Raw genomic sequence first — 14582 nt, 5'->3', positions numbered from 1 at the left:
TAATTTACTTCTGCCTGACTTGGTCAGTTTCATTAGCTGTTCCTGAACGTGGAGGACTGTTGCTCCTCATCTGCGCGAAACTCGGACAGGCGTTGATATAAATCTCAGTGTCCATTTCAGGAATACACTGTCTGATGGTTATCTGGGTGGCCAGGCCCAGGAGGGGAGAAATAGAGAGGGGGTGTGTGTGTAGGTATGTGTGGCCTTGTATTTTGCTCTGTATGGGATCCAAATGTCTCCGAGATGATAGAAAATATTGATGATATGAAAATATTATATTCTGAAAAAAATCACTTTTAAAAAGTAAACAGAATAATATTCCTTTTTTAAGTTAAAATTCGGGTTTAGGTTTAGTAGTAGCGGATTAGCTGCAGTAAAGCAGACGTCAGTGGAAATACCCCACAAAGCCAGTAATACACTTGTAAAACTTGTAAACTTGGGTATGTGTGTGAGAGCGTGGGTGGTTGAGGGCGTCTCTCAGTTTAGTTTATTTTCTACAAAGGGGTCATTGTGAAGTGACTCGCAGTTCTTTACAGGGACACTTAGACATGCCACGATATGTGTATTACCTCCTTATTGCTAGGGCTGTTCCATTGTGTCTGACATTGACAACCAGCGGTATTGTCTGTATATGCTGGTAATTAGTGGCCTTTTTTAAATGTATTAATTTATTTTTTAATGATCTTCTAATGATTAAAACTTTAAACAGTTCTGCCACTTGGGAACCCAATACAGAGCGCCTCCTCTTTAAGCAACACAGGCTAACCTGATGAAACTAACTAACTAACTAACTTACTCACTTAATCACTTACTTACTAACTTACTCTCTTACTCACTTAATCACTTACTTACTAACTTACTCACTTAATCACTTACTTACTAGCTTACTCTCTTACTTACTCACTTAATCACTTACTTACTAACTTACTCTCTTACTCACTTAATCACTTACTTGCTCACTTACTCTCTTACTTACTCACTTAATCACTTACTTACTAGCTTACTCTCTTACTCACTTAATCACTTACCAACTTACTCTCTTACTCACTTAATCACTTACTTACTCACTTACTCTCTTACTTACTCACTTAATCACTTACTTACTAACTTACTCTCTTACTCACTTAATCACTTACTTACTAACTTACTCTCTTACTCACTTAATCACTTACTTACTAACTTACTCTCTTACTCACTTACTTAATCATGTACTTACTAACTTGCAAAGTCGCTTACTCACTCACTTACTCACTTATTCGCTTCCTTACTCACTCACTTCCCTACTCACTCACTGACTTACTCTCTCACTTACTCAATAACTTACAAACTCACTTACTTGTCACTGTCGTAACAAAACAGACAAAAAAATATCCAAAATGGTAAATTTTCTGAAGAAGGGAAACCCATGCTTGTATTTTTCATATTTTTATTAAGATTTCATTTCAGGACTGACCATTGAAACTGACAGTCATATCTGTGAGTATATAGTGTACATTAAAGAATATACAATTAAAATCTAATATTTACATATAAAGTAATATCAGATTTTACTGGTTATATGAATTTTTACCCTCCTAAGAAAGTTATTGGTATCCACAACAGAATTTTCCCATCAGTTGGGCTGGACTTGATGATTCTACTCTCAACTCTGAAAGAAGAGAATGTACAAAAGAAAAAAATGGGCTTTGAATCATGAAATCTTTCTGACCCCTGACGCTGATGTAATGGATATATTATAAATACATTGTTCGTACATCTGGATGTTTTGCCGAAGCGAGCGCTTATTTATGTTCAGGCCCAGGACTCTGGTGTAAACTCAACACCCGGGATGCGAATGTTTGTAGTACGGTTTGATTTGGGATGACTTGTGTGTTGAGCTGTCAGTCAGCCAACCTGCCCCCCTCCCTCCGCCCCGCCGGCCATTAAAAAACCATCGGCCTGCCGCTCTTCTGGGACCAATCCGAGCAAATATATCCATTTCAATCGAACGTGTTTTGTTTTGCGAGCGAGTGTGTTTTCCTGGGCTCCTCTGCAGAGACTCACTCTGAGGTTGGGTTCCCATCACTCGTTCTCTCCTTCACCTCCTCCGTCCCAGAAGAGAAGGAGAAAGAGAAACAACAAAAACAAGAGTTGGATATCTCTCAGCCCACACCTTTTTTGTCTGGACGCTCATGGACGTGTCGTGCTGAGTTTCCGTGCCGGAAAAGTTCATCGCGGTGTGGGAAAAGACAGGGTGTGTTTGTGTGTGTGGGAGGAAAACAGTCAGGCCAGCAAGCAAACAAACAAGTCCAGTCCAGCCAGAGGAAAAAAAAAAAAGAGATGAGTCTGGTAGAAAAGTCAAATTGAGCGAGGAAGGTTGATGTGTTTACAGTTTGGAGCGCTGAACTCGAAACCCTGCTCATGCACTCGCTTTGTTTTAACAGCTGCGCTTCTTTTCCTCTTTTCCGTCGCAGGCCTTTGAGTCATGATGCAAGAGGCGGGGCCAGAGGCGCCGAGCAACGGGACGACAAATCAGAACGGGGTGGCAGCCGGTGCAGAGGGCGGGGCTAGAGACGTGCGGTCAAAAAGTGCCACACCTTCCTCTGACATCACGGCCGCTGACCTTGTGAACTTTCAGCAGCAGCAGGTAAACGTCTTATCTGTTTCCTTCCTCATTGATCTCGCCTCCACACTTCTCAACCACGTTTCACAGCAGCCATAAGAGGTGTGTGATTTTCCTCTTTTGGAGAGGTCCCTCAGTTTAACTCTGCATATTTTCCTTCAGGAAGGTTGATGGAATACATTTGTTGGAAAAGTGTGAGTGAACTGAATTTTAACAACACACTACTATTCACAATATTTCATTTTTCTAATATTTAATAAGCTGGAACAGACAAAACTGCAAACTGTGCTGCACTAAATCCAATTAAACAGGCACAATTATGCTCACTTTGTAAAGAAAGATGCAGATTCGGTGTTCTTTAAGTTCTGATGATATCCACGATATGCTCAGAAAAGAATATTGTGACCATTTATCATGATAACAGTAAATATCGCCCAGCCTTATTTGTAGGTGAACAAGCAAGTCAACAATTATAAAAGTGTTCTCACTGTGTTTTATTACATTTAATTGGTACTTCTTTACTTTGGTAGCAACATTAGATGATTAACAAGTATGGTGAAACATTTACAACTGGCCGATTGTTATACAGGCCAGACATTTGCCTGTAGCAGTAACTTGCTGTGTTTACATGCAAAGATTTTTGCCAATGTGATTGAATACACTCTGAGTATAGATTCAGACTGAGGTGTTTATGCTCACTCTATTCAACAATCTGATGAAAATCTCCATTTACATGCGCTCTACAAGTTGACGAGCATGCGTAGAGAACCACTAAGTGTAGATGTTACCATGACAACTAGCATCACGTGAGTCCAGTCAGAGTGAGATGAGCAGCAGTGAGCAGCGCTTGTGTTTTTAGTTGCTTTAAAATGATGTCAGACTCAGGAAAACGTCCTTCACATGTCCTTATTAAAGAAGGCCGAGAGGAAGACGTCGTGTTCCGAGACACATGAGCTGGACGTCCGTCCCACCGCCGTCTTTTAAAGACCAGAGCATAAACTTCGCCTCCTCTGCAGAGCAGTTTCTGCTCCGCCATGCTGAACGGTATAAACTTTCACTATGACGTGACGAACATGATCAGAACGGACTTAAACTTTCCGATAGGGAATGTAATCAGATACAGGCGTTTACACGGATATTATTCTTCTATTTAACGGATTATTTACAGGATTACCCACCTCGATCATTCAGACAGTAATTGTATTCTGAATGGCCTCAATCGGACTAGACTATTCTGATTGAGGAGTATACATGGACGTATTGTATTGTTTTAATGGATTATTAGGCTGCATGTAAGTGTGGCTACTGTTTCAGAAGTATTAGTTTCCTTTTTAAATCATCAGCTGTAAAGACAGGGAAATAAAACTTTATAAATTCTAAGTGCATGTTGTTGGCAAATGTTTTGTACTTTAAATTTTATTGCCTGAAATGGACATTGTATTAGGGACTAATTCTGACCATTGGCACAAAAGCTCCTCATTTACTGAATAGCATTTATGTAGCTGGGTCTCCTTCCACATATTTGTTGTCTTTTTTGACACATTGAATAAATAGGACAAGTTGGAATTGGCAAATATTGAATAAAAAGTCTTGAAAATCTGCATAAAAATTTGTACGATCACTTGAAGTGAATCTATTTTTTTTTTTTTTGCTGATAGAAAAGAAATGTGATGATGATGGAAATGTATTTGTTAAAGAAATAATGTAAATATGAATGGACTAAAGTCTTGTTCCATTTTTTTTTTTTCACGGCCGTTACTGTAAAACAGGCAGGTACCAGTGGCCTGTGAAGAAGATAAAATGTACCTTTATCTTATCAAAGGAAAAAAAAAACATAACATCAATATTATACGGTAAACAAACTGCGCTGCGGCTGATCTTGAGCTGTTGTACTTGTCGGTGCTTTCTGACTCCTGTGATATAAAATACAGCCATAAAATTAAACAAAACAAAACGAGAAGTGTCTCATCATTAAAGATTTCTCTGTAAACTCCCTCCACATTTCTCAGAAGTGCTTTTACAGATGTGATGTAGAGTTTTATTCTCTTACTCAGAGCTGATGGAAACATTTTTTATTTTTTTTTTGCAACATTCCAGTTAATCATTTGAATGTAATTTGAAAGTTGGATAGAAACCTGGCTTGTGTTGTTAATACTGGTCAAAAACCAGCTTGACATTTCTGTGAAGAAGTGTGATTTATCTTTTCTGAAACTCCTGAACTTTTTTCAGCCAGTCTCTGAATTCATAAGCCAACAAACTTATGAGTAAATGTGCTATCTTCTTCCCTCTCTCTCTCTCTCTCTCTCTCTCTCTCTCTCTCTCTCTCTCTCTCTCTCTCTCTCTCTCTCTCACCTGTCCTTTATTAACGCATGTCATCAGCATACCCCTCTCCCTTCTTTAAGTGCTAGTTAATATTTAATCATCCCTCCCTCCCTCCCCAAGTACATAAACACATTATTATGATTATTTATGTATATTGAAGGCACGTTGAATTTTTAAAACACTCTAAAGTGCTCTTTTGGTGATTGTGTGTTTGGTTTGCCAATGTGTTTATCCTAGCATGCCTGCATCCGCATTCCAGTAAAATATTTATTGCAAACGAGTCGTCAGCACTGAAGGAAAAGCAAAAGAAACGCATGTGCGATGGAGTTCCCGGACAGGGGAAGGCGCGCATTTCGCCCGTCGCGTTGTAAATACGACAGGTGTGACGGGACGTTGGGGCGTCTGGCTAGTCAAGCGTGGTGCGCGGTGTCCGACTTTTATGCTGCATTTTCATAACGCTTCCCTTGCCAACTGTTGACCTCTTTGGGGGCGTGTCACTAACATGAAAGCAAGTTTAGATGTTGAGTAAAAGGGTGTACAGAGTTGTGGACTACTTCTGTGATGACAACAGGTCTAATATTGTCTAGAAATTAATTATAAATTAATAATGAACTTGATGTCGTCTACCATTCAGTGTGTTTGTTTGTTGAATCTTTTCAGCACTGATTTCAGTGTATAGCTACTAGGGCTGTGTTAAAAATAGCATTTTAGGCTGCGTTCAGACAGCAGAGTGTATTCCGCCCATAACACCACTATGTCTAATGGCAGGATGTGGGCCTTTGCTCATTCTGCCACAGTTTTTTCCCACCAAAGTTTGCAGATTTTTCTGCCTGAGATCCTCGCAAACCGAGTTGAAATATGTTCAACTTAAGTGGAAAAGCTCTGCTTGTCATGTGTCACTTTTCACAAGGTAACCAAACAGAAAGGAGGCCAGGTAAACTGAATCAGAGAGCGAACATGGGCCTGAACAGTAGGACAGGTTTGCTCGCATTTGAAAAAAAAAACATTTAGCTTGGAAATGTGTATTCACTGGCATATGCACCATCCTGTACACTCTTATCAAAAAAATAGTCTTGGGAAATAGATGATGAGCACATTTCACCCCTGTAGCTTGGTGAGTAGTTTACTAATGTAGAATAGAGTAGAGTCTCTTTGCTGGTTGTGGTTTTAATGTGCTTGCTAAAGTTAGCTCATTTTTGCGCTGATTTAAGAAGAAGTAAACCTGTTAAAAGTGCACTATGTGCTGTTTTCTTTAGTCTAACAATTTTAATGTGATGTGTGGCTTCAAGCTTCCTGCCCATAACGCCACCCGTAAAGATCTGCTCCCCTCATTCTCTGCCTTGCAAAACTTATCACAGGCAGATTCCTTGCAGTTCAGATGCTGATTTTTTGTGGAACATGCTTCACCGTCTGAACGCAGCCTTAAGCAGTAGAACATATGAAGTTTGTTTTTGTGAATAACGCCACAACTGTGATACGGTTGCAGGCACAAGCTGAAGGCAAGTACAGTAGATCGTAACAGCTGTATTCACGATATTGCACAACCGTGTTCTGTTGCTTTTATTCAAGTTATGCAAAAAAGAAAGAAAAAGGTAAAGCAGAGAAGCCCCCATCATTGTATCAAATGTGCTTTAGCATAAAAAAGTAATACCTTTTTGTGTTACAGATAAAGCCATAAAATGTCACAATATCAGGTTCAGCTCAGCTTTTCAGTGTTTCCAGTTGTACCTGAATATGGTTTTGTTCCAGTCGCTCTGTCAAGCATTTTACTGAACTTGTTTATTGAATTGTATTCTGTTAGTTTCTGACTAATTCCAGTTTGTTTAGTTGTTCACAGCTGCCAACTGAAAAGCTCACTTAGGATCAACGACGGGTTCAGAAATTAATGTATTTCTTCTGTCGCTCTATTTCAGAATCTGACCAGACAAATGCTTTCTTATAGTGGTTATCTAATGTGTGCATTTTCTGGTTTTGTATATGTAGGAATTTAGTAGCGGTTAGCTGCCTGAATAATAGTTATTGTGGAAGAACAGTCCTCAAACAATTACATTGTGCCCTCAGAACTGTTATATAAGCGACAATATATTGTTGATAAACACTTGGTCATACGTGTATCAATACAGTGACGGCAGTGTCAATATTTATGATTGTACTTTGATGCTGCATTCAAAGCTGAGAGTGTAATGTTTATAATATCCAGGACCTAGCAAACCTGTGCTATATAACAGGTAGGGTTTTACTCTTTTATTTAGTATGATGGTGTGTTGGAGAAGGCGCTTAACTCTAGTCCACCGTGCATTATAGAGCACAGACTACTACCTGTGCTGCTGCCTTTGCGTCAACAGATGTAGAAAGTTCAGTCTTCTTGTCTCAGTGTGCTCTGACTAGCACCTCAGAGTGAAACTAGCAGTTTATGTATTATTATTGTAGTTAGTTTTAAAATAACATTTTTTTTTTTAAATGTCTGTTGTGCATCTGATTTAATACATCATATCATGACAAGTTGCACCCAGTACCCAGACTAGCATGCCACGTTTCAACAATGTGATTGGCCACCGCCTGGCAAAATATACTTCTCATTTGCATAAATTTCAGAAATTCTTGACTTTTTCTCCTCTAATTACTTGCTTTGCTGCCTCTCCCACCTCCATCCACACAGAACTCCAGGCTAGAAGAGAAATGAGAGGCAAGACAAAAAACTGCCTTACTCCGTTCCGATGAAAATGCACCCTTATTAGCCGCCCTGAAATGTTTCCCCGTCACGGCGGGCAAGCTGAAGCGAGCGGACGGGCTTTCTTAGCGTTAGCATGAGTGTCGCGCGTGGGCGAAAAGGAATGGAGTTTGAAAAGATCAGCGAGCCGCGTGCTCTCTGCGGCCCCGGGGGTCGATGGGAGTTGCTGTCAGGGGTCGTTTGGTCGTGATGGAGCGAGGCTCTGAAGTAGCTGTCAGTCGGGGTAGAAGTGGCTGTCTGCGAACAGAAGGGCCACGGCTTTGCTTTAAAGGCGAATCGGGACAGGCCTAGGTGACGGTTGGTGGAAAACAGAGGCACAAAGAACGCTGATGTTTTTGAAAAATCTCCTATGTTTTGGTGTCATGGTCACCGTTTTTGACAATGTTTGATGGTAAACTTTCAGAACAATATAGATGTTTCGCGCCGCTTTGGGGATGAAGTGCAGGAGCAATGTCAGGATGCAGGGAGCCCGTCCTTCATTCGTTTCTACAGTTCCTCTAAAACATTCTTAGCATGGTTTGGCAGCTTATAGGGGAATTCCACAGATTTTTCAAAATTTCTACATGATTCAGTCATTGATGATGATGTAAACAAAGTCATTCAGAGTGTTTTGATGTGAAATGATTCATTGCAGAGAAACTTAAACACTCAAATTTCTTTACAGTGGTGGTGATAGGAACCAGGGGTCACCATGTCCGCAACACGGATATGGTCATTTTATTTACTATCCAAAACCACCAGTGAACCTACATGTGTCTTCTGAGTTTTTCTCTATATATAATGTTTATGTCTATGTGTAATGTAATGTTTGCCTTACAGTGCCCTGCATGCACCTCCCCACCTTGAATGAATTTAAAAAACATGGTTTAGGCCAAAAACTTAATGTAATAGACATTGGGGGGACATTTTCATAACCATTTTATGTAATAATTTTCTGTGAAGGAGCTTTTAGAGACATTAAACTCTGGTTCCTTTCACCACCACTGTGAAGAATTTTGACCCGGTAGGTTTCTCTACAACAGAACATTTCACGTCAAACTACTCCGAATGACTTTGTTTACATCTTAACCGTTCAATTAAGTGGACTTTTTGTAAAAGGTAAATTCCCCTCATTCTCTTTCTATTCAGAGTTTGAGCTGTTTTCTTTCAAGTCGATGTTTTCAGATCACAAAACAAAAAGGCTTTTCACACATTAAATAGCTTTAGGTATGTATAGTTTTGAGGGTTAGATGTTTTAATGTGTGGATTTTTCCCCACACAAAAGGATTTACATACCTTATATTGCTGCTCACTTGCAGAATTATTTTTCTTTGCGTGTTTTGTGTCTGCTATTTTGCATGTGCGTATAAGAAAAAGGCAGATATCCACTACACTGAACAGTAAAGCTCAGCAAATGTAATATCAAATTCTATGAATTGAAACTTCAGAAAGAATCAGAGTCCTACTTTGTCCCAAAAAAGACGACACCACAGCTAATTAGGAAGCTAAAGGTCATCGCTGTCAGTCAGCAGCCTTAATCTTCTGTGATTGGACGTCAGGCCTGCTCTAGTCCTGCCCACCGCAAGGCCCGAGCCCAGTGCCTCTTCTTGGAGCGCGCGTGATGTCGGCCGTTTGAAAATCACAGCCATGCTGAATTCATTAGTGCCGTCGTCACACAAGACCGTGGATGAAATTTCAATAACTGCGGGCCACAGTTGAGTAAACAGTTGCACTGAAACTTAATTCCTGTTGACTTTGCCTTCATTCTCTGCCAGAGGCGGGTTCTGATTCGCCCGGCTAAGACAGCAGGGGTTACAACTTTGATGAATGTGATGGGGGGGGGAGAAAAAGAGGGAGAGATGTGGGTGAGCTATTGAGCAGAAGATTGTGTCACGGCTGTACACTTGACACCACAACAAAAAAAGGGGGGAGAGAAAAAAGGAAAGAAAGCAGAAAAAAATCCTCTCATCCTAAAATAGAGTTGCCTGTTTAGCGTTAGCTTGAATTGTGTTATGATACAAGCTTATGAGTTTTTACTGAGCACTGATGAAGTCATCTGCCCGGTCAGTAAACTGTGTATTTAACCTCTCCATGTTGGCAGTCTGAACTCTGACTCAATGGAGATTTTAAACAAAGATGTTTTTTTTTCCTGATTTTTGTCATTAAACTAACTGTAATGCCATCTGTGGCACTCAGAATGCTGTATGAACAACACATCATCTCTACGTTCCTGAAAGCCAAGCTGTCATGTCTAAAATCTGTTTTGAAACATGGTCTCTTTCCCTTATTTGGAAAAAAACTTCATAAAATTGTGGTCATCATAATGAGCCAGCAGCGTCAGGTGGTTACCAGGTGAAGTAAAATGTTTATTACTGTCCGTTATACAGGACAGACATTTTCCTGTATCAGCTGAGTCAATACGTATCTAGAAGTTCAGAAGAGATTCAAAAATTAATGTCGTTGTTGATTAATTGTAGAGGTAAATCAGCAGAAACTGAATTCATGTTGTTTGCAAATGCAACCTTCTTGCATTGCCACTGTCTGTTTTGTGCCTATATATATCGCTGGACAAGAGTCTCTTGCTGAGTCACTGACTGACTGAGTGACTTACCGCTACGCGTTGTCGAAGCTGACATGTGCAAACCTATCCCAAGAAAACAGTATGTGATGGTATACTGCTAATGAAATGAGGTGAGGTCATCACTCACATGCTCAAAACCCAAATGTAGGGCTAACAAACACCGAAAGAACGCAGAAAACATTCATTGAAACACGTCATACATCTTACAGAAACATCAGAAGCTCTTCCTATAACTGGGGCAGTAGGACAGCGGTGGATACCTGGTGTTTGTTTGAGCTCAGGCTCAAACTCAGTGTCTGACTTCAGTTGGAAATTCTCTCCCTGCAGTATAAGCAGTGCTTTTGAGCAAATCTTTACTCTTTCAGGTTAGGATAAAGTCACCCAGCACTAGTACATGACCACTACTGCACCAGAATGTGAACTGGAGTAGTGTTTTGATGTGTCAATCACTATTTTTTAGAATTATCACTTTGTAAAGAGTTCTAGTTCGTTAGGTAGACTGGAAGTTATAATGCTAATGCTGTTAGCCTATTTGGTAGCAGCTGGAGAATGAGTGGTTTTTGCTCATATACAACTACAGTGAGCACAGTTCTGCGCATTTTAATGCTTACTGTTTGTTTGCTAAATATATTTATTATTTATTTAAATTAATATATATGTAATATATATAATAACACTTTTTTAGCATACATACATAGAACACACTTTGTTTTATTTTTACCTAATATGTTAAACTCAGCAATTAAATACAAATTGTGTGATAAAATTAGCAGAAAGATGTCATATTTAAGTGAATTCTCTGTGTTTACTTATTTTCACTTAGTAAATCAACAAAGTAGTTCAAAATTTGCGAACGACTGTATATATTGACAAAAAATGGCTAGTAAAAAATCTAAGTGGGCAATGTTCAGACCTGGCAGACAGGTGGACTACAGTATTAATTGACCACCCTCTACATCAGGGGTGTCCAATCTTATCCGCAAAGGGCCAGTATGGCTGCAGGTTTTCACTCCAAACAAGTTTGAGCACTCCACTTGTTTAATCAGTTGGTCTTAGTCTTCAAACATTTCATCAGGTGACCTCCTGTTTTGTTGGAAGTAAGATTGGACACCCCTGCTCTACATAACGTGAGGGTCTTTCATATCCTGTACTGTAGAAACTTGTGTGACACACAAACCTTGTAGCCAGTGGAAGTCCAGCAAAACTGCCCATTAAAAAAAGATGAGTCTTCAAGGGTTTTTAGAATAGATAATGATTCTGTACAGAACCATGAACACTCAAAGAGCCCTTTGCGTGATTAAAGACTTCTTTGCATTGTGAAATGGTTCTTCAGACTGATGTGCTGTAGATGGTTCTATATAGAACCTTTTTGAAAAGGGTTCTTCTGTTGTAACAAGCTTGATATGCTAATAATAATAATAAACAAACCCTTTTTGTTGCTATATAGAACCCTTTTCTCCATTAGTCTGAAGAACCCTTTCACAATACAAAGAACCCCCTTAATCATACAAAGAGTTCTTTGAGTGTTCATGGTTCTATATAGATCCATTTCTTTGCTAAAGAACCCTCGAAGAACCATCTTTTGTAAAAGTGTAGACTTGCCTTGTCTTGTTTGCTACTTATTTGCTAACTAGCATCTGATTGTGTCCTATTAATATTGGTAAAAGGCCAGTTTGACATCCAACAGTTTAATGAAAAATGCTGTTTGCTATTTGTCTTTCCTGAAACTCCAGAACTCCTTCTGGGCCAAACGCAGAATTAACCTCTGAATTTATAAACCAAATAGCTTCAAGTATTTGAAAGAGTAAAAAAAAAAAAGAAAACAACAAACCTGGAGGTTGGCATGTCATCTGTTCTTGTTAGGGAGCATAACTATGAAAGACAGTGCTCATTAATAAAGACGGAGGATAAAATAATTGTAATCTGTTTGATCATCTCGACCCTGACGGGGGAATTTATCTTGCCGCACTCGTCAGATTGGGGGGAAGTAGACCATAAGCTTCATTTAAACATCTCCATTAGAAAGTCAAATCCCCAGCGCCGCTAGCTCATATAAAAAGATGTGTGGCCCTCAGAAGGAGTGTTCTAGATAGAGTTAGTGTCTTTGCATTGTCTTATGTTCACTTCAAATAGCTCTGGATCTTTTACAACAGAAGATTTTCTCTCCTTTCTTGTTCTTTCTATTAGATGTAGCAAAAAACGAAAAGGCATCCTCATTCCTAGCATTGCAAGGCTGACTTGAGACGGGCACATCAGTTATTTTCTTGAAGTTCAAGCTGCTAGCGCCTTTTTCTCCCCTGTATTGCGTCTTTCACGTTTTTTGATCTGCGCTTTTTTGCTTTCGAGTCTGCTCGACATTGCTTCTTTCTTGTTCTGCAGCTGTGTAAAAGTGTAAGTGACTGGAATTTCCCTGTTCACGATACACACATCCTTGCTCAGCCACGTAAGCGCCTCACCAGAGATACTAGCAGAAGTCGAGCAGATCAGAGACCTGCCGTCTTGGGTAAGCTTCCTCAGAATAGCCGTCCGACAGGCCTAAAACCCGAAGTTCTCAGATCGCTATCAGCCACTGTGGACGCGAGGGCAATTTCGATCTTATTTCGCAAAGCAAGATCGATGCCGATCTTGTAAAGATTGCACACGGCGGCTATTCTTGAAGGCTCTTCAAAGACGGCCTTGCGTCTTGTCACGCGTGTGTTCAGGCTGGGACAGAACTTGTGGTTTCCAGCATCTTCTTTTGATGAGGAAGTGAGGATGATCAGAGAGATAAAAATACGAAACAAAATAAAGAGCGCTCGATCTTATGCAACAGCGACTCTTTTTGTGGTGTTTTTGCCTTTTTTCTGTGTTTCCTCTTCATTATTTACACGCTTCTGCAACAGGAAGCCCCTGCTTGTACACAAGTCGAAGAACCTCTGCAACAAAAAGGAAGTTGCCTTTGAAGGCTGGCCCAGGATCTGTCTCCTGTGCCTTAATTTTAGTCCTGACAAGTATTTCACAGTAGTAAACTGGAGAAAAGTGAAGGTTGTTCAGTAGGAATGTCTTTTACCTCTTCTCCTGTTGGACAGGCCCTGACGTTGGGCTCAGTTTATCTGGCTGATTGTAAAATCCTGCATTGATAAACACTCTGGATGGCTCAAAGTGAAGGTTATTTAAAGGTTCTTACCTTTGCTGTTCCATTCTAGGGGAAAAAAATATTTATTATAAAAGAAATTGTATAAATAAAAAAATAAATTAAGTAATATAAATTATTATAAATGTAATAAATAAAAAAAAAAGGATTTTATAAAATAAATAATTGGAATACAACAGGGTTTTTCCCAGGAGGGACGGTGTCCAGCACAGTTTGGTGATTCCCCTGCTTTAGCACATCAACTAAGCCCAGTAATTAAGTTGAATCATGTGTATTTGGGCAGGACAATCTCCATTGGTTTTGTAGGTGAAATGTGCACAATGAAAACCAGTTTTAAATAATTGACATTTTATTTGCGCACACAGTCAGGGTTGCAGGTACAGTTACCTTAGGACAGGGTTTCTCGACCACAGGTGGGCCGCGAAGGATACCTATGTGATCCTTGGACCTATACTGAGGGGGCCAGTGGTCTGTAGTGGGCCTGTGATGGCACGCCTTCTTAAAAATCAGTGAATAAATACAATAAAAAAGAAATCTAAAATGTTTGACAGTTAACAACATGAATACAAGCCCCACAATAACAGTGCACAAAGGCAGATTTGTCAGTTTTTTTGCCCTTTGCCTCTAGAAACACCTGACCTTTCAGTTGTCCACTCACACCAATACTCTGCTGATATTTCATGTTCACTGATACACATCGCGTATTGCAAGAGTGGCCCCCACAAATCACTGTGTTAAAAATTTTCCCAAAATGACATTTTTAAGCAAAAATGTTGGGTTCTGTTTTCTTTCAGAACTTGTGCATTTTCTGATTTAAGTTGTAGGTCAGTTGCTCTAATGGAAGCACTGTTGTGACGTGGGACAACCAGAAATCAACAGATGGAACCTGAGGGGTTGACCTCAAAAGTACAATAAATTTCTTGGCCAAAGATACTAATAAAAAAATAGTTGCTTTGTTTTATAGTCAAGTACAGATTCCATATCAAAGTTTAACAGGAACAAAGCAGGAGGAAAGACTCTGCGAAGCTTCAGCATTTTTTAAGGTCTCGGTGGATCCCCTTCCAGTAAAATTGTATCTTGTCACATGACCCAAAACAGATACATGGACAGGTACATAAACGTACCTCTTTCCTGTTTACATTCAAAGATTTGAACAATCTGAAGAGATCTTACGGAGGCAGACTGGTGTAAAATAGTCTTAAAGTTAATTTAATGACGAGATTGAAAAGCCTTT

The 14582-nt window shown here is 39.7% G+C and overlaps 1 protein-coding gene across 7 annotated transcripts in view; it reads left to right on the top strand.

The window, feature by feature from the left end:
- Positions 1–14582, top strand: part of foxp1b (forkhead box P1b) — a 285913-nt gene that overhangs the window by 141349 nt on the left and 129982 nt on the right. For all 7 annotated transcript variants that reach the window (XM_036571539.1, XM_036571533.1, XM_036571534.1 and 4 more), the window contains one exon: positions 2454–2626. In XM_036571539.1, the coding sequence (XP_036427432.1) occupies positions 2465–2626 (162 nt within the window). In that variant the 5' untranslated portion in view covers positions 2454–2464. The remainder of the gene's footprint in view (positions 1–2453; positions 2627–14582) is intronic.

The sequence above is a fragment of the Colossoma macropomum genome, unplaced genomic scaffold (assembly GCF_904425465.1).
Source record: "Colossoma macropomum unplaced genomic scaffold, Colossoma_macropomum, whole genome shotgun sequence".
Lineage (NCBI taxonomy): Eukaryota > Metazoa > Chordata > Actinopteri > Characiformes > Serrasalmidae > Colossoma > Colossoma macropomum.
Note: the sequence above shows the minus strand (reverse complement) of the source record. Positions and strands in the feature narration are given on the sequence as shown.